The sequence below is a fragment of the Castanea sativa genome, chromosome 4, assembly GCF_040712315.1.
Source record: "Castanea sativa cultivar Marrone di Chiusa Pesio chromosome 4, ASM4071231v1".
Lineage (NCBI taxonomy): Eukaryota > Viridiplantae > Streptophyta > Magnoliopsida > Fagales > Fagaceae > Castanea > Castanea sativa.
This window is the reverse complement of record NC_134016.1, coordinates 31,149,964-31,169,949: the sequence shown is the minus strand read 5'-3', so window position 1 is coordinate 31,169,949 and position 19,986 is coordinate 31,149,964. Positions and strand designations below refer to the sequence as shown.

General features: G+C 38.8%; 1 protein-coding gene across 2 annotated transcripts; it reads left to right on the top strand.

Annotated features, from left to right (window-relative positions):
* Positions 1-11,576: 11,576 nt before the first annotated feature.
* On the top strand, positions 11,577-18,902 carry LOC142631493 (proline--tRNA ligase, cytoplasmic-like). 2 transcript variants are annotated; one of them, XM_075805663.1, is made up of 12 exons: positions 11,577-11,855; positions 12,058-12,143; positions 12,254-12,346; positions 13,100-13,216; positions 13,716-13,903; positions 14,485-14,551; positions 15,548-15,670; positions 15,761-15,913; positions 16,141-16,425; positions 16,574-16,792; positions 17,745-17,838; positions 18,549-18,902. In XM_075805663.1, the coding sequence occupies exons 1-12, from the start codon at positions 11,756-11,758 to the stop codon at positions 18,611-18,613; spliced, it is 1,590 nt and encodes a 529-aa protein (XP_075661778.1). In that variant the 5' UTR covers positions 11,577-11,755; the 3' UTR covers positions 18,614-18,902. The 2 variants fall into 2 exon arrangements, with proteins under 2 accessions (XP_075661778.1, XP_075661777.1); XM_075805662.1 differs by having other exon boundaries at positions 11,595-11,855; positions 12,055-12,143.
* Positions 18,903-19,986: the final 1,084 nt, after the last annotated feature.

Below are 19,986 nucleotides of genomic sequence, written 5' to 3'. Positions count from 1 at the left end.
AGTTGGGGAAATTTCTATCACACCATGGGATCTTTCCATTCTTGGCGGACTTCCTTGCACATGTGCATTTTATGATGAAGTGGTACCTAATGCGCAAGAGCTAGATGGAACCAATGACGAAGGACGACCTTATCTACCGCATAGCTGCCGCTACCTTTTCATGGCGTATCATCACCTTCAAAACCGGATGAAAAGGCAAGGGAAAGTGATTGTTCGTGACTGGATTACTTTTTGGTATAGAGGAAACAGCAAGTACCCAGCTCCCAGAAAACCAGCGAGACGGGCAACCATTCCCAAGTGGAGTCAGAATCCCTTTGGCGAGATAAACGAGCCTGGACCATGGTCTGATAAAGAACACGGGGTCTTTGCAGACCTTCAAATTGAGGGTGACTTAAAGGAGGAGACTTACCTATCGGCACTTCTTTCCTGTTGGCTGTGCATATTTGTCTTTCCTAACAAGGATCTGAATAGCATCCGTCTCGGCACTTTCAAGATTGCTAGTTCTATGGCCAATGGTCGTTCATTTGGCCTTGCCCCCCCCAGTACTGGCTAGCATTTATCGTGGGCTTAACACCATTTCTTCCTCTCCTACTTCGAGCAAGTCTGGAGCTAGTTTTGCTATTCATTATGTTTACGCCTGGGTGGGTCATTTTTTCATAAGCAACCGCATCGTTCATGCCAAACTATCCCATCCTTTGATGACTAAATACTCCGGTGTGGGTTCTGCCTCTGTATTCAGTGAATTGTCCGCACGAAAGCAGATACGAACTGCCACCGACTTCTTTTGGCACGGGACTGCTTTTAATAAAAGCTATGACCAGACATTCATTGACAATGATCGTTTATCCATTCAGAGGTTCGACTACTTTATGAGCCTTCGCTCAGGGTACTTGACATTTCGATGTGAAGACCAACACATTGTAAAAGCATATAGCCCCCACAGATTCAGTCGGCGCTTTGGATTTCATCAAGACATTCCAAGTGACTTAAAGGAAGAAATTCATACAGGTTCTTTAAAAGATCTGTACCAATTCTACCAATCTTTCACTTGCCGCAACACAGATTCCAAGGTACTCATTCTGGCTTTTGCGTCCGACTTTGGAAGCCAGGTCAGACATAGCTACAAACGATGGTGGGAAGGAGTATGTAAAACTGATTTTACCAAAGGAACAAATTTACTAGTTGAAATTGCCTCCTCTGTTAAATCACTGACGTCCAACAAGCCTCAGAAGGGAAAGAGGGATCTTCAAGATTCAGACATTCCACAATCCTTGTCAAAGTTTGCACAAAGTCAAAGTATCAAAGGTTCGCTTGTTGTACCAGTTAGGGATGCCATTGAAATTTTTAAAAAGGAGGTGTGTGACGACTTCGACCCCAGTTGGAAACATTCAAAGAATCCAATGAAAGGTGTTGATGCGGAGACTTCTACTGATCATGCACATCTTCTTACACATAGTCAGTCTTCTACCTCAAAGCCATCTACGAAGAGTTCGGATCTCAAAAGGCGTAAGTTTGCTGATGCTGGCACGTCATCCAAATTTTCGATTGAGACAGAAATGACACCTCTCTCATCCTTGCAACCAATCGACCCTCCAGAAGCCTCTATATTTCGTGCCAAGGTGCATATTTCTTCCGTGCGTAGGACAGGAGCTTCTATGCTGGGAGATGTTCTTTTAAACAGGCTTTCGAATCTTTCTATAGACAATATCCTCCCACAAGCCGAAGCACATGAAATTTATAGTGAGATTGCAATTCTTGGAGTGGACCCTCAATACTTGCGCGAAAATGTTGACAAATATTGCAAGGGTGTTGCAGACTACTTGAAGATGAAAGAATCTCTGAATACACGACCAAGTCCTGCTGTCTTAATTCAACGTGAGACTGAAGTTGAATTCCTCCATGCTGAAGCATTGCATGAGAAGGCATCTTTGAAGACCGAGCTTGATACTGTTACTTTGAGGATGGCTAACTTGCAAACCGAGCTTGGCCAATTAGAACAATTATTGTCTCAAATCGAATCTCATCAAGTTGATCAAGACAATGTTGTGCAAGCTTTGGAGGAACAACTTGAAGAAGTCAAATCCGCTCCCGTTCTTGAAGACCAAGATATGGAGGCTTTAGAGAAGATACGAACCTTGCTGGAAGATAGTCGTTCTAGTTTGAAAGACTTAAAATAGATGTCGTAATCTTTTGTATTTTAATTCCTTTCATACGTGTCATCATGCTTTCCCCTGTACCACTTTCCTTTATTCAATAAAGAAGACTTATTCCCTGCTCTTTTCTTTTCATGTTTTAACAATGAAACTCTTTTTTTTTTTGGAGTGATTGAACTTAGCAAAAAGATACTAAGTTGCCTACGTACCCTCGAGAGGGATCAAGTCATTACGTAGTTCAATAATTTTTTTTTTGATTTTTTTTTCTTTGTTTTTCTTTTGTTTTGTTTTGTTTTTTTTTTTCAAAAAGGGAGGACTCAAGTGTGTAATCCTCGCCCTACACCCCATGGCATTTCATGGGTACCAATTGCGCAATAGTGGGTATCACCTCTAATCGAACTCGAGACCTTGGCCTCAAGGGCGACATGGGCATCCAGCCACTACGCCACACTCACAAATGGTGACATAGAGTGGGATTAATTTCTCCTTATTTGTGCACTTTCAAAGGTAATGGGAAAACATCATATACCCTTGTAGTGCTGCAGTGGGTAATTTAAGCTCTTACCGAGGAGCAATTCTTGATTTTCAAGCATAGAAGCGTTTGAGGAACTTCCCATTGATGGGGCCGATCCTTACACCCTCCTGATCAATCAACTTGTAAGCTCCATTAGTGTAGACTTCTTGTACAACATAAGGTCCATCCCATTTCGAGGTGAACTTATCGCCTGTTCGATAAGTCATGATGATAGGTCTTCAAACGGCGAGGACTAAGTCACCAACTTGGAATGATCGTGGTTAAACTCTTTTATTGAATGCGCTTGACAAACGAGCTTGATAGCACTCAAGGCGTTGTTGGGCCTCGAGCCTTTTCTCATCCAGTACCTCCAACTCTTGTAACCTAAGCTTGGCATTTTCCTCTTTAGTTAACCCTTCTTGAATGGCGATCCGTAGTGATGGGATCTGGCATTCTAAGGGAAGGATAGCTTCTACTCCATAAACGAGAGAATACGGGGTCGCTTGAGTAGGCGTTCGAAATGTTGTTCGGTATGCCCGTAATGCTTCTCCAATTTTTTCATGCCAGTCTCGCTTAGTTTTGGATACCACTTTCTTTAACAAACTACCAAGAGTTTTATTAAAGGCTTCGGCTAATCCATTTGCTGGGGCATTGTACATAGAAGAATTGTACTATTTGAATGCAAATTTCTCACACAACTATGTCATCAACCTATTCTGAAACGGTTTGCCATTATCGGTTATGATATATCAAGGGACACCATACCGATAGATCAAGTGAGTTCGGATAAAATTGACCACCGTCTCTTTCTTTACTTCCCTAAGAGGCACAGCTTCTGCCCATTTTGAGAAGTAATCAATTGCAGCCAAGATGTACAAATGGCCACCAGATGATTTTGGTAATGGTCCTATTGCGTCGAGCCCCCATGCATCAAAAGGCCAAGAAGCTACAGTTGGGTGTAGAGGTTCTGGTGGCTGATGGATGAAGTTTGCATGATAATTGACAAGCTTCACACTTCTTAGCATACTCCATGAAATCTTGCACCATCGTAGGCCAATAGTAACCCATTCGCTTGATCCTGTAGTGTAACTTAGGACCTGATTGGTATGCACCGCATATTCCAAAATGAGCTTCTTCTAAGGCTTGTTTAGCCTCTTCCTCTCCTAAGCAATGGAGAAACAAACCATCAAATGAACGGCGGAAGAGAGTTTCTTTATAGTAAATGAATCGAGCAGCCCTTCGCCAAACTTCGGTCTTGTGGCGTACATCATCTGGGAGTCTTCCATGTTAAAGGTACTCAATGATTGTTTGTCGCCAATCTTCCTTTTCAACAAGGCATACTAAAATGACGTTGGCTTGCTTTTCTTTTTTTTCTTCTTCAACCACGAAAGGCACCACCCACCTTTGGGAAACAGCAACTTTGGCTGTCTCTTCTTGGGATAATGCTAAGGTGGTAGCCAAATTAGCTAAAGCATCAGCCTGTCTATTCTCCTTCCTCGAAATATGCTCTAATGTAATTGCCTCAAAATTTGCGAGCAACTTCTTCGCATATTTGCAATAAGGGACGAGGTCCCCTTTCTTGACATCATACTGCTCCAAGATTTGGTTGATAATTAATTTGGAATCCCCAAAGATCTCGAGTTGCGATATGTCGATTTCAATGGCCATTTGTAGACCAATGATCAATGCTTGATATTCGGCTACATTGTTAGAGCAAAGTTCGCTTAATGAGAACGAATATAGAAGTATTTGTCGTTGTGGAGAAACAAACACTACACCTGCCCCCGCTCCTTCTTGACGTGCAGCCCCATCGAAAAACATCATCCATGGTGGTATTACTTCAATGTAAAACACATCTTCGTCTGGGAAATCATCAGAGAACTCCCAATCAGATGGAACTAGGTGATCAGCTAAGAAATCTACCAATACTTGTCCTTTGATAGCTTTTTGCGGAACATATGCAAGGTCGTATTGTTGCAGCAAGACTGCCCATCGAGCTATGCGACCCGAAACCACTGGCCTGGAGAGGACATATTTAATCGGGTCCACCTTTGCTATCAAACGGACCGTATGTGCTTGCATGTAGTGCTCCAATTTGTCTATGGCAAAGAAAAGAGCGAGGCACATCTTTTCAATAGGAGAATAATTTAATTCAGCTCCATTGAGAGTCCGACTTAAATAATAAAGGGCTCTTTCTTTCCCTTCTTTATTTTCTTTTGCCATAAGAGCACCTAGAGACCTTTCTTGTGCCGCGATGTACAACACCAAAGGCTTTCCAAGGATAGGAGCACCTAAAACTGGAGGATTAAGCAAGTATCTTTTGATGCGCGCAAAAGCATTGTTACAAGCCTTATCCCATTTAAAGTGTGCATCCTTCTTCATTAATCTATTGAAAGGTTGACATCGACCTGCCAAGTTTGAAATAAATCGTCGTATGTAAGCTAGTTTTCCTTGCAAGCCTCTAAGTTCTTGCAGGTTCTTGGGTTCTGGCATTTTCTGGATAGCTTCAATTTTAGACTGGTCAATTTCAATACCGCGATGCCTTACAATGAAACCAAGAAATTTCCCGGATGTTACGCCAAAAGCGCATTTGCAAGGGTTCATTTTAAGCTGATACTTTCTTAAGCGGTTGAACACGGATCGCAAATCTACCAGATGGTCTTCCCTCTTTTTTGTTTTAACCACCAGATCATCGACATAACACTCCACGTACTTATGAAGTACATTATCAAAGATCTTTTGCATGGCTCGTTGATAAGTAGCACCAGCGTTCTTTAATCCAAAAGGCATTACTTTGTAACAGTAAATACCTTTAGGGGTACGAAAAGCTGTGAACTCTTCATCCTTAGGATTCATTCGAATTTGGTTGTAACCAGAAGAGCCATCCATGAAAGATAAGGCTTCATGACCAGTAGTGGCATCAACCATGATCTCAGTGATAGGCAACGGAAAATCATCCTTGGGACATGCATTGTTCAGATCACGGAAGTCAACGCACACCCGGATTTGTCTATTCTTCTTTTTGACAGGGACAATATTAGCGATCCACTCCGGATACTGTACTTCACGGATGAAGCCTGCCTCAATTAGCTTATTGACCTCAGTTTCTATTTGAGGGATAAGCTCCGGCCGAAAGCGTCTTTGAGCTTGTTTTACTAGGTACACGCCCTTCTTTACTGCCAAATGGTGTAAATCAATAATTGGATTGAGCCCAGACATTTCTTTGTAAGTCCAAGCAAACACATCTTTATATTCTACTAGGAGCTGGAGGTATCCTTCTTCTTCTGCAGGAGTGAGAAGGGCACTGATGAAAGTTGGTCGAGGTTCTTCAGTAGTTCCTAAATTGATCTCTTTAAGTTCATCAACTGTAGCTTGTACTTCATCTTCCAAGGCTAGGGGAGCTTCATCGACCTTATTCTTTGCGGCTTCATCATCTGACAGTATATCTTCTTCTACTGTAATATGAAACGAGGATGATACTTCTTCAATTTGCTCATTGTGGACGAGTGACTGACTTGTGTGTACAATCGTTCGCCTTTTGACTTTGAGAGCTCCTTCAGTGCTGATATCCAAAATAAAGTTACGCTTCATGCGTGAAGGAATACTACTACGTATCTCATCATTAGCTTTCTCCTCCTTTTTGTCCTCAAAGTTTATTGAGCTTTGAGAACAAGTATCAATGGGCCTTTTTGTTGCCCCCAATCGATTAAAGACTGATCAACACGCAAAAGTGTCCCGACTTTGCGTTAAACAAGCCGTATTCAACCTGTCGAACACTGTAATTCATGATGATGAAGCCTTAATGCGATCGAATACTGAGATGCGTGATGAAGAGTGATCTTTTCTTTGATTCGAACTTTCATCAACCTCTACTGTTATGTATTGGGAACTTGAAGCCTTGCTTCTTTTATTGATCCATATTTGAGCTGGTGGTTCTGGAGTATAACCTATTCCGATCTTTGGGATAGGAATTTCATGCCCTTCAAGTCGCATTTTCCCTTGCGTTTTACTAAGGCCGTGCATCTTTTCTCCGGTGGCTTCTGGAATTAGTTTCCCTAGGCCGCTTTGTTTTGAGAAATCATAGCCTGCTTTGGCTAATAGCCTATATGCCTTTGGGTCAAACCATTCTTTCGTCCGTTTACTTGGTAGAATACCATGCTCTGTCAGACTTTGTGAAGACTTCACGAATCCATTTAGTGGCTTTGAGGGCAAAGGATTTATGGATGAAGTTAAAGGCATTACATGATTTTCTTTCAACATGGCTACATCCTTCATCGTGAGCTTTGTAGGAGGTCTTCGCATGTCCATTGTAGATTGAAGGCATTCCGTGAATGGTGATTGTCTGTTTTTGCGGCGTGACAATGGTACATAACGGAGGAATGGAGGGTTATTGGAAGGCGTAGGACTTTCATTCGCTCTCTCTGAATTGCTAGTAGACTCACTAGACTGGTTATTCCCATATCGTGGATCTTCCTTTGGGGAAGGAATATCCTTTCTAGTGATGAATTTAACATGCTTCTTTTCACCCTGCTTGCTTTTCATGGACGGGACTTCAATTGGGAGAACTTCATTAGAGATATCATCTTCTACATAAAACTTCGCGTCAGCAAAGTGAGCTTCAGTTTCAGAAAAAGGCTTCAAGTCGGCATCTACTTTCTTTATTCCACCTTGAAGATACTTGAAACATTGGTGCAAAGTTGACGGCACTATTCTGTTCCCATGAATCCATGGACGTCCTAACAACATGTTGTAGGTTGTCTTGGCATCAATGACATGGAACAAAACATTCCTTGTCAATTCTCCAATAATTAACTCCAAGTGTATCATGCCGATGGCGCGTTGTCCTCCTTGGTTAAAACCTTGTATGACCAAACGACTGTGTGATAATTCCTCCATAGTAAGACCAAGTCATCTCATTGTCATTTTCGGTAGTATATTAATAGCTGAACCTCTATCAATGAGAATGCGATCAATCTTTTGTTCACGAGCATAACCAGAGACATAAAGTGGACGATTGTGAGGCTTAGGGCCTAACAATAGATCCTCGTCAGTGAAAGTCAAGTCCGGAGAGCACGCGAAACATTCCTGTGTTTGTTGAAGTGTATTGGTACAAGGAATGTAAATCTTTGGCTCTTCAAGAGCTTGAATGATCCCTTCTTTCGGTGAGGTGGAAGATTGCGAGGGTTCAACTTTATCAACTTGAGATTTGAGTTGTTCTAAAGATGACAAAGTCTCATTTGAACTACCATGGTCAACACCTTTTTGTTTTTCATCAACTTCACAACGAGAGACCGTGTGAACAGCCTCCGCTGACTTGTTTTGAAAGAATTTTATGGGGAAAAATTCTTCCAATGTGACAAGACTTCGAAATTTTTGGGTTTGTGTCGAATCATCACACATTTCCGTTCTTAGTCTTTCTTTCCTTTTATCATTCTTTCTTCTTGAATGCGGTTGAATTTGGTTTTGTGCTCTTCTGGACTCTTGGGTGATCAAATGAAGAGGGAATACTGGTCTCTTCTTCCATCTCTTACGAGTAACCAACGTCCAACCCTCTTCCTCATCCATTGTTGACTTTTTATCATCATTTGAGTTATAATCAGATGCTTTTTGTGAGAGCTGAACTTGAACAGGTTCCAAAGAACCAAATCGGATGAACGTGGTATTCGCCCTCTACTTAGTAGTTGGAGACTTGCAACTAGGCGACCCGTAAGGAAATGTTACGAGGTTTGACTGAGCAACATCATTAACATCTAAGTCGATTTTCCTTTCCTTGGCTAGCTTCATGATGAGTTCTTTAAGAACAAAGCATTTTTGGATCGGATGACTTATGATGCGATGATACTTACAATAGTTCGGGTCATTAACCTTTCCTACTTCTTCCCGTTGTTTAGATTCTGACAATTCAATTAATTTCAAGTTGAGCAGTTGTTTTAGCATTTCGGGTATATCAGCGTCAAGGAAAGGATACACCTTTTGTTCCCATTCGTTGAGTGATGAGCGACGCGTCTCGCGTCGTTGGCCTCCCTCAGGCCTCTTCTCATTAGCCTTTACATTTCCCGTTGAAATTTTGACTGGGGCAGGGTTGACATTCATGGAGTGTTTGACATTACTTTTCGTATTCCTGTCATTTTTCCTTATTTCTCGCCTTTCTTTCTTTTCTTCAGGTACGGGAGGTTTCATATTTTCATGGCAAGAGATACTTAATTCCATGTCATGCGCACGAGTTGCCAATTCTTCGAATGTTCGGGGCTTTACCCCTTGTAGGATGTACAGAAGTCCTCAATGCATGTCTTGGATGCACATTTCTACAGCAGATATTTCAGACAGTCTATCCTTACAATCTAAACTCAAAGAACGCCACCGATTGATGTAGTCAACAACGGGTTCGTCTTTCCACTGCTTAGTATTGGTAAGCTCCATCATGCTTACCGTGCGGCGCGTGCTGTAAAACCGGTTAAGGAACTCCCTTTCCAACTGATCCCAACTATCAATTGACTCAGGTTCCAAATCTGTATACCAATCAAAGGCATTTCCTTTCAGTGAACGAACAAACTGCTTTACAAAGAGGCCTCCTTGAGTCTCTGCATTCTCACAGGTTTCTACAAAGTGAGCAACGTGTTGCTTAGGGTTTCCCTTGCCATCGAATTGCAAGAACTTGGGGGGTTGACACCCATTTGGCATTCTCATATTGTCAATGCGCTTCGTATAAGGTTTTGAATATATGAGAGAATGTGTAGAAGAACCTCCATATTGTGCTTGTATGGTGTTCGTTATCATGTCCTGCAGTTGTTGGACAGATATCGAGGCCATTGAGGTGGAATGTCCTTGTTAAGAAGTGCCTTCACCTCCTTTTTCCTTATCACCCCTAGCGTTTTCTCCCTTCAAGGTAAAGCCAGGAGGGTGCTCAAGGTCTAGATTTGATTCACCTGAATCTTGGACTTCCAGTTTGTTCATCAGGGTTGCAATTTGGACATCCTTATCTTTAAGTGCTTTTGTGAGAAGGGTGACCATTTGTTCCATTTCAACCATCTTTTCTTCCATAGTAGAGGTGTTGGTCATTATTACTAGCATGACCTGTAGATATGATGGAGAAAACGATGAGACAGGATGAGTCAAAGGCATTTTGTTCCTTAGGCTTCTCATCACGGGTGAAGAGTTGATAGAAAAGGTCTTTGTTGGGGATGATTCATCATTGATCTCAAAATCCTTCGAGACAGATGAATCCTTAGCGGTAGCTTTCCTTTTTGCAAGAAAGTCTAGAGAGATGATATTATGAAGCTTGCTTTCTTTGGTTGATTGCGGTTGCAGTTGATCAAGAGCTTTGGATCGACTACGAGTGATTGGGCCGACATAATCATCCGCAACGGAAGCATCCATCACCGATTTTTGAGCATTCTTGTTAGAAGCCATCGAAGCTAGTAGTAGATCGAATTTCTTTTCTTTTGAAGGAGAAAGAGATGAGAGGCAGAGATGTCCCACTGGGCGTGCTAGAATTTGTAGACGACTAAATTCTTAGTTCGAAATAAATCAAACAAGTAAAAATAGTTTCACAAATGCGAATTTGTATTGATGAATATGTGGTACAATTCTCTGTAATTACAAAAGAGTGATCCTTTGATTCGATCTCCTTGAAAGATTTATTGATTGGAATTGTGGTAATGTGATTTTGATTTGAACACAAGATATCCTTCAATTTGGCTGAGGAATGGATCGAAGATCTTTGAAACGGAATTACAATGAATCTCTGGCTATGAGCTTTTTAGAAATTCTTTGTTCTTCGTGTTCTTCGTGTTTGAAGGTTTGTGGTGGAAATTCTTCGGTGCTTTAGAGGCTTGATTCCGTAGAGCTTCGTTGATTTATGATTTGTTGAGGTTTCTGGAGGCTTTTGAGCTTGATTCTAGTGACCTTTGAGACCTGGACGAGTAGTTTGGATGATTTTGCTTCGAATGTTGTCTGTATTCGAGGTTGAAGTTCTTGAAATTCTTGGAGGCTTTGGGGTTTGATTCCGGCAGAGTTTCTGGATTTTTGAACTCAAGATATCTTATTCCTTCTCTCTGTCCTCTTAAATGTCTTAGGAAGGCTTCTATTTATAGGAGTTTAGGGGTGGGTGAGCGACACGTGGTGGAGTCTGATTGGTGACACTTGTCACAGCCTGATTGGTTCGCTTATGTCATCGCTTACACGTGCTGGATTGCTTGTGTCATCGCTTACACGTGCAGGGTTGCTTGTGTCATCGCTTACACGTGCTGAGGCAGTTTCATGCCTTTATTTCAATGACACTTGGCAAATTTCTATTGGAATCCGAATAGTGATGGCAAAACCTAGCAGCAGTACGTGGCGCCTTGTAATTGGTTGTATTTTGTGAACTTGGTAGTATGATGTGTCAACTTGTGATAGGTCGGGAATTTTCCCTCTCTACAGAATAGAATGGGTAGGAGAGAACACTCATTCCTCTCTATTCCCTTAAAACCTCAAATTTTCATTCCTCCCGAAATTGAGAGGAATAGAAGAGAATATAATTAGATTTAATGATTTTTTTTACTAAAACTCTCAAAATACCCCTATATATTCAACAATTTATTTTAAAATAGGAGTCTAATAGTAATATTGTTATAAAATGATTTCATTTCATTCCATCTATGTTACTCCCAAACAAGATTACTTACATTTTATTTATTTTCATTCTTTTTAATTTATTTATTTTAAAACATACCATCAAAGTTACTTTAATTTCATTCAATTCTTTTCCATTACTTAAATACATTTTATTACATTTATTTCCATTTCTTTATTATGGTTATTTTATTTCCTTATAAACTCCTAAAAAGCCTCATAGACCAAATTAATGGGAAGTTGAAGACCAAAATGATATATTTTCAGGTTTTACTTTTTATTTTTTATTTATTTATAATGCATGTGTATTTACTCTTTCACCCTATTTTATCATTCTCACGCGGCAACTCATTCTCAGCATCTCCCTCTCCATCTCCTTGTCACATCCTCGATCACTTCGCTGTCTCGCCGGATTCGGTGGCGGAGGATTTCGTTACAACCGGTGCAAGCTGAAACTCAGGAATAAGCTGAGGACATGGCTGGCGGCGATGAGAAAAAGTCTAACGCCGGCGGCGGCGTTGCGAAAAAGCCTAATGCCGGCGGCGGCGGTGCGAAAAAGCCTAATGTCAGCGGCGGTGAGTGTCTGTGACTTCATTTTCATTGTGGGTGTGCTAGTTTTGCTGATGCTATGTGTGTGCGAATGTTTTGAAATGCATTGGTCTGTATGTTGTGTTTGCTTCCTAGGGTTTAGGGTTTTAGGGTTTAGCTAGTTTTGGAAATGCCATAGCATGTTGTTGTGTTTGCTTCTTATGCTGTGTGTGATTTTTGACTTAGTAGGAGGAAAAAAGAAGGAGGTGAAGAAGGAGACTGGTTTGGGACTAGTGAATCGCAAGCATGAGAATTTTGGGGAATGGTATTCTGAGGTTTGTTTTGTAGTTGAAAAATCTTTGACGACTACAATGTATGATGTTTGTAGATTTGAAAAACCGCGTGCATTTGTTATTAATATCATCTTTATTTCGGGCCTGTGTAGGTTGTTGTGAATGCAGAATTGATTGAGTATTATGATATTTCCGGCTGTTATATTCTGAGGCCATGGACAATGGCGATCTGGGAGGAAATGCAAGTGAGTTTGAATCCCTTCTTGAATCCGGGGTTGTTGTCCTTTAGTTTCATTTCATTAGTAGTTGCTAATAAGAATGTTATTGAAGGATAAAAGGATTAATACACCAGTTACTTAAAAAATAAGAAGAGTGAATTAATTCACCAGATGATTGTAAGATGGTATCCGAGCAAATTAGGATCGGAAATACAAGAAAGAATCGCAATGTACCCTGCCCAAAGCGATCAACTAGTCTAACAATGAACTTAAAAAAAAAAAAAAAGTTTTAATAGTCACGTTTAGCTGAGTTTCTTTACTGCCAAACTGTCCACACAAGCAAAGATGGTGTCTATCCCTTTCCAGTTTGCAAACATTTCTAACATAGTTTGAGACATCAACATTGCACAGCAAATAAAGAGAAATCTATTTACCACAATTCTCTTGTCACAATGCAATGTAAAAGGAGATGGTCGACTGTGTCTATACTTACACGTACAACATTTATCCACAATGATTTTTCCCTATACATTTTTCAAATTTTGGTTGTTCCTTAAGTTAAACATAGATGGTGTATGCTATGCAGTACTTTCCGTGATATAAATTTGAAGCCGTCCTGGTTATTTATATAGATTTGTGAAGCAATGGACTTCTTTTCCCCCTTATAATGAAAATTTTAGATGTTTTTTTTTAAATCCTCTCTTTGTTTCCTTTTTCTTTCTTCCCAGTTTTCTAGTTTGACGTGCATAATTAATGTATTACATTGATTTCATTGTGCAGAAATTTTTTGATGCTGAAATAAAGAAAATGGACATCCAGAACTGCTACTTCCCACTTTTTGTTTCTCCTGGGGTATTGCAGAAGGAGAAGGATCACGTTGAGGGTTTTGCTCCTGAGGTGAGTTAAATTTGAAATCTTCATTAAGCATATTTTGCTTACTACTTTGTTGTAGGATAGACTCTTTATTAATTTTATGAAATGTTCAACTATTCTGGCAAAATCATTTCATGCTTTGGGCTGGAATTGTTGTAATGGTGCTAGAGTAAGTTGGAAACTGAAATTTGCACTGTTAAAAATTTTCCTATGTTCTTGTCCTGAGATTGGAGGTATAATGGTTAATCTAGAGTACCGCACAACCTGGTTCTCCTTGATTCTTTTTAGTGGAACTGGTTCTTACTATAGTGTTTGTCCTTGGTACAAAATTTATCTGTTATACACTTGTTTTTAACTAGGGTGAAACCGTAAAATGTTTTGGATGATTCTTGGTTGATGATAATCTTTTATTCTCTTGTATTTTTGTAAGTGCTTCTATTTTAATGAGAGAGAATTTATTCATTCAATTTATTAGAAGTGAGGGGAGGGGGTGCTAATCACATTGTATCTTGGGCTTCTGTAGGTTGCATGGGTGACAAAATCTGGGGAGTCTGAGTTGGAAGTGCCCATTGCAATTCGTCCAACTAGTGAAACTGTCATGTATCCTTACTATTCTAAATGGATAAGGGGACACCGTGACTTGCCTTTGAAACTTAATCAGTGGTGCAATGTTGTTCGATGGGAATTCAGCCATCCTACGCCATTTATCAGGTAGTTCTTTCTAAATTTGTTCAGTTTCACACGTCTAAGAATTCTTTAACCTTGTTGATAGCATCCATTGGCTTGCTGATTAGATGGCATGAAATTTTAGTCTGCAGATTGAATTTTTGAGTGCAATTCACCAGCCAATCTGAATTTGGTTTGGTAATATGAACCTTGACTTCATGCTGGCATGATTGTTTACTGTTCCTCTTCTGTGGTTATGATTTACATTTTATTTCTTGGCATGGGATTTACTTGTTTCTATTGAAGCCATTCTTCTCCTTGATCTGTCACTTGGTGAAGCATTTCATATTAGTTCTGATAGGCTTTGCATGATTTTATTGTGTATTTGTGTTGCACCTCCCAACTAGCACCTCCTAGCGTTTTCAACGAAGATGTCCAGGTTTCAAATCCCCCCTCCTCCAACTATTGAATTATCAAAAAATTGGTTACAGTTAATTTACAAATGAGTGTAAAATACCATTCACTATTTTTTGTTAGGCATGAACATGTTTACTGAAATTTCTAATAACCATCTTACAAGTTTCATGAGAGTTTGTTAATACATTGGACATGATTTCTGATTGTAGGAGTCGCGAGTTTCTTTGGCAGGAAGGCCATACTGCTTTCGCAACAAAAGCAGAGGCGGATGAAGAGGTATTAAACTCAGGACTTAAATTTTGATTTATTTACTTTTAATTCGTGGAGGTCTATACATATAAATTAATCATGGCAGACAAGCCAGAGATTTGTTGGTCTCGTTCTCTTTTTTCTTGAATTGAGTATTGAACTAAGCATTTTAGAAACTTGGCATGTTCTTTCATCACAAGGTATTCTGCTCCTTTCCTAACCTCTATTTTCATATGAAAAATCCAAACCCATGGTCATTGGATTATTATCAGAAATGTCATAACCTAGGATGCAAGGATACTCCAGTTTTTCTCATGTACCCGCATCTGATACGTATCATACTGGTATCACACCGGATGGCTCTAAGATATGTACCCAGTTTTTTTAAGTGCCAATACATCCAGGATATGGCCGTGATACAGCTTGGATACTGTTGTAAATCAACCCCCGGTTGTGAGAGATAGCCTAAACTTGTTAAAATTTATATATATATTTTTTATATATTGGTTTCAGTGTTAAACACTTATTTAGTTATCTTTTATTTACTCTTTTGGATCTTGGTTTGTATCTGTGCATCCTAGGTTCTCATATAAGCATAAGATGTTAGAATGCAGATGTATGGTATCTTTTGGTAAGTGCAGATGTATGCTATCTTTTGGTTAGTGCAGATGTGCCTAATTAAAAAGTGTTGACATACTTCTAACATATTTATATTATCAACAAAAAAAGATAACTGCCTAGTTTGGGTTTTATTATATGTTTCCACATTCCAGTGTCAGCATCCTTTTTTTCTTCTTTTCCCCATTAGAACATTGATTTTGATCTTTCATATCTACGTTGGAACATGGGCACCTTCATGTTTTCCCCCTCTTTTTTGATTGGTAATTACACATGCACCCAGTGGGTCCTAAACCTACAATTTCACCTTCTATCCTTGATCATACAAAGGGAAATGCTATTTGAGCTAAAGCTTATTGGCCTTTGTTTACAAATGTGCCCTTTTCAAAGTTTGTTCTATTTTAGGTGCTGGATATTTTGGAACTCTATAGACGCATATATGAAGAGTACTTGGCTATTCCTGTCATAAAGGGAAAGAAGAGTGAACTGGAGAAGTTTGCTGGTGGACTTTACACAACTAGTGTTGAGGTATGTGAGAATTAAATGTGGGCATATATAATCCATTCTCTGTTATATTTGACAGTTTGAACAATGTCTCTGTATTATGTCTCATGTCAGGCATTTGTTCCAAACACTGGTCGTGGCATACAAGGTGCAACTTCGCATTGTCTGGGTCAAAATTTTGCTAAAATGTTTGAGATAAACTTTGAAAATGAGAAGGGAGAGAAGGGTATGGCCTGGCAGAACTCATGGGCCTATAGCACTCGGACGGTAATCTTAAGGCATTAATTATCTGTTTGAGTTTGACAGTTATAATTAATCTGTTTGTACATTTCCTTGTGGTAAAAGGAAATCTTTTTAAAGTTATAACTTGCCTGGTTTATAGCACTTGGAGTTGGGGAGGTTGGTGTGGTGTATTTGTGTATTAGAAAGTATTTATTGATAGATGTGTGTGGCTACAGATTGTCACTTTTGTAATGTTTATCATTTGTGTTCAGATTGGTGTTATGGTGATGGTTCATGGGGATGACAAAGGCTTAGTGCTGCCACCAAAAGTAGCATCTGTCCAGGTTATTGTAATTCCTGTGCCTTATAAAGATGCTGATACTCAGGGAATTTATGATGCCTGTTCTGCCACTGTGGCCTCCTTGACTGAGGCAGGTATTCGTGCTAAGGCAGACTTTAGAGATAATTACTCTCCCGGTTGGAAGTACTCACATTGGGAATTGAAAGGTGTTCCTCTAAGGATTGAAATTGGTCCAAAAGACTTGGCAAATAGTCAGGTCAGCTAGTCTTTCTTGATTTTCTGCTGTTATTTTTACTTCCATTGGTTTAATTTGTATCTGTTTTTCCAGCATTACTGTCAGCTGTCTTTTTTTTCCTATAGTTGACCAACCGGGAGGATTGTTACATTGCTGGTTTTATTCACAGGTACGTGCCGTTCGACGTGATAATTCAGCAAAAACAGACATCCCTAGGGACAAGCTGGTTGAGCAAGTAAAAGAAATGCTGGATAATATCCAACAAAGCCTGTTTGATGCTGCCAAACAAAAACGAGATGCTTGCATTCAGACTGTTAAAACTTGGGATGAATTTGTGGAAGCACTCAGCCAAAGAAAAATGATCTTCGCACCTTGGTGTGATGAGGAGGTCTGATATCAATTTTTTTCTGTTTATGCATTTGCCTAAATAGTTTTATTTTCTGTGCAGTATCAAAAGGTTTCTTGTTGATTTGAATTTGATCATTTGTACACTTTTGTGGTATTTAGGGTTTTTTTTTTGTTCAAGTTCATTGTTGTTTCATTTACTAAAATATTGATATTATGAGATAGCATATTGTTTTGGGTTGTTGATTGTGCAAAATCTTTTTCTACTTAAAATTTATTGCATTGGGGTTTTCCCCTATACTTTTTTTGTCTTATGAATGCTCTATTATTGTTGTGTTTTGGACTAGTATGTATAAGTTTAAGGGCAAGACTTAAGTACAGTACTTAGGTGTTGTTCCTTAGGTGTCTCTCTTACGATTCTGTTATGTGGCTTTTTTCTCATGGATGGAAGTGTATTTTTTAAGTTATGTAGCCACATGACAGAATCTTAAGAGGGGACCTAAGGAACAACCCCTAAGGTACTGTACGTAAGTTTTGTCCTAAGTTTAATATGTTCAATGGGTCCTTAGGAGTAGGTGGCCAAAGCACATATTGTGCATTTGACCTATCACCTCTTTTTAATAAGATTATGTGCTTTATGGGTAACACATTTCCAAACCGCTCCTTTTCAAAGTAAATTTTTTTAAACTTTTCCTTTCTCTAGGTAGTTTCATCAATAAATCCCATTTTCAAAGAGCTTACTTACCAGAAAAGATTTTAACATGTTCATTGGAGATTTGCTCTTACACAAGACTCAAAATGTAATTTTTTATTAGATTTTCTGTTTCATTTTTCTCTTTGCCAAAATTATGCAAATTTGGATTGTAAATTATATTTGTCATGCAACTAGAGCAAACGTCCTCCCTCATGAGGCAGAAAAATGTTACTTTAACCTTCCCCCTTTTTTGGTTTTTGGTCCTTATAGATTTCATAAATCTATTGTGCAACTCTTTTAGGAGGTGGAGGTAGATGTAAAAGCAAGGACGAAAGGTGAGATGGGAGCATGTAAGAGCCTTTGTTCCCCATTTGACCAGCCAGAGCTCCCTGAAGGTAGTCTTTATGTTTCATGTCAGGGTTATTTCATTTATTGTATTTTTATTACTACTTTCAAACCTTGACTATTTATCCTATAAAATACACTCCTACTCCTTTTCCCTGCCGCCTGGCGTGGGTGGTTACTCAAATTGATACTGCCACAAGCCTACCAGTTGTTGCCTCTGGAATATGTTGATTTCCATGTCCTCAAATAGTACACTTTCTAGTGTAATCTCCTTCTGACAGTTGCAATATTGTAAATTTCGGTTACCATTTTTGAAGGGGATCTAAGACTCCTGCAATTGTGTGTTAAGTTTTCCATGGTAGGGTGAAAAATAATTTCATTATCAAAGATTGATATGGTGTGATCTAATTGTTCTTGCATTTTATTTTCTAGAAATTGCATGTTAATGCAGTGGCTTTATCATGTCATATGGTATTTGAATGTACTAATAAAATGCTGGAGCTAATGCCATAACTAAGCGCAATTTTGGCTGCATTTATGATGATGACATTTCGCTGCGTAAGTTACTATTTATGTCGCTGGCACCACAGAATGATACTCATTGTGCAGTTGAATGAATAAGCTTCCCTAGGACATCAAATTGTCCTTAATGGTTTATTGGATTTATGATAAATTGCAATTTGATTGTATCTTTCATTCAATATTGCTGTGTGGAGTTCTTTATATTATTTTCTGTTACTTAATGTTCAATTTCTCATAGGTACTAAATGCTTTGCTTCCGGAAAGCCTGCAAAAAAATGGACGTACTGGGGAAGGAGTTACTAGATCATGATATACAATGGAATCTGCAATTCTTAGGAATTATCAAGTAATAGTATTTTCTACAAAAAAATACGACACCTTTTTCTTTAAAAAAAAAAAAAAAAAAAATTAACCGTCAATCTTTTTTTTTGGAGAATGAATTTAATAGTCAATCAGATGTTGGATCTTATGTGAAAAAGTGAAATAATTTGCTTTGCTACAAGCAAAAGGCTACCATGTTTTTATATGGTTGATTTTTAATGTCTTAGATATGTGATATGTTTATTTAGATTGAATTCTCTCTTTGGAGTTACAAGTTAGTTAGTGATATTAAGTGGTAACCCGTTTGCTGAATGATATTTATGGGTAAAGAGAAAAACTAGAATGCTAATGCTAGTGCTTGAAACTCATTTTCATTAATCTAATGGGCATATAGGCATTGGCAAATGAAATTGCCGGTGAAGGTGTAAATGCGTAATGTTTTGAATGGGAGTGGTATTTTTGATGGGCCTTCATTTTATAATGCCATCCGTGGAGCAGATGCTCATTTATTACCATGAAAGAGTACCTGGTGTGCAAAGGTCCCTAAGAGGGTCTCTTTCTTTTTGTAGTCAGCTGCATGGGATAAGATTCTCACAATTGATAATCGCATATTACTAGTCAATTGGTGTTTTTATGTGCCATTGTAGTAGGGAAACGTTGGATCATCTTTTGATTAATTGTGAAAATGCATATGCTTTGTGGAGTGATATGTTTATGATGTTTGGGATTCAATGGGTGTTGTTGGATAAGGTAGCATCCCTCCTTTTCGGTTGGCATGATTTGTTAGGAAAACATTCTTCTAATGTACAGAACTTGGTGCTGGCATATGTGATGTGGTTAGTGTGGAAAGAGTGTGGTAGCCGTATTTTTGAGGAGAGTGTGAGACCTATTGAGCAAGTGAAGTCTTTGTTGTTTTGTACTATGTTTAATTGGTCTCGAGTATGATGTTTTACAAGTTGTGCTTCAATTTTTTCTATTTTCAGATCTCTTAAATCTTTCATTTGATTTGCATGTAATTCTTCAAAGTGCTCTGTACTCATCATCGTGAACATAGAGTAATCCTTTTTATTCGCAATAAAATTCTATTACTTTTTTTTTTTGAAAGTAAAAAAAGAGATTGTATTTCTATTCCTTTCACTTCAATATTTTCCTCACTTATTTTCCTATATGGTAAATAAAATCTATTACCTATTAAAAAAAAAAAAGAAAAGGACAAAAAAATGAGAGATTATAATTATATTCCTCTCACTTTAATATTTTCCTTACTTCTTTTCCTATATGGTAATTAGGAATAGATTAATGGAATCCATTCATTTAGTATTTAATCCATTCATTTAGTCTAAATACTGGACATT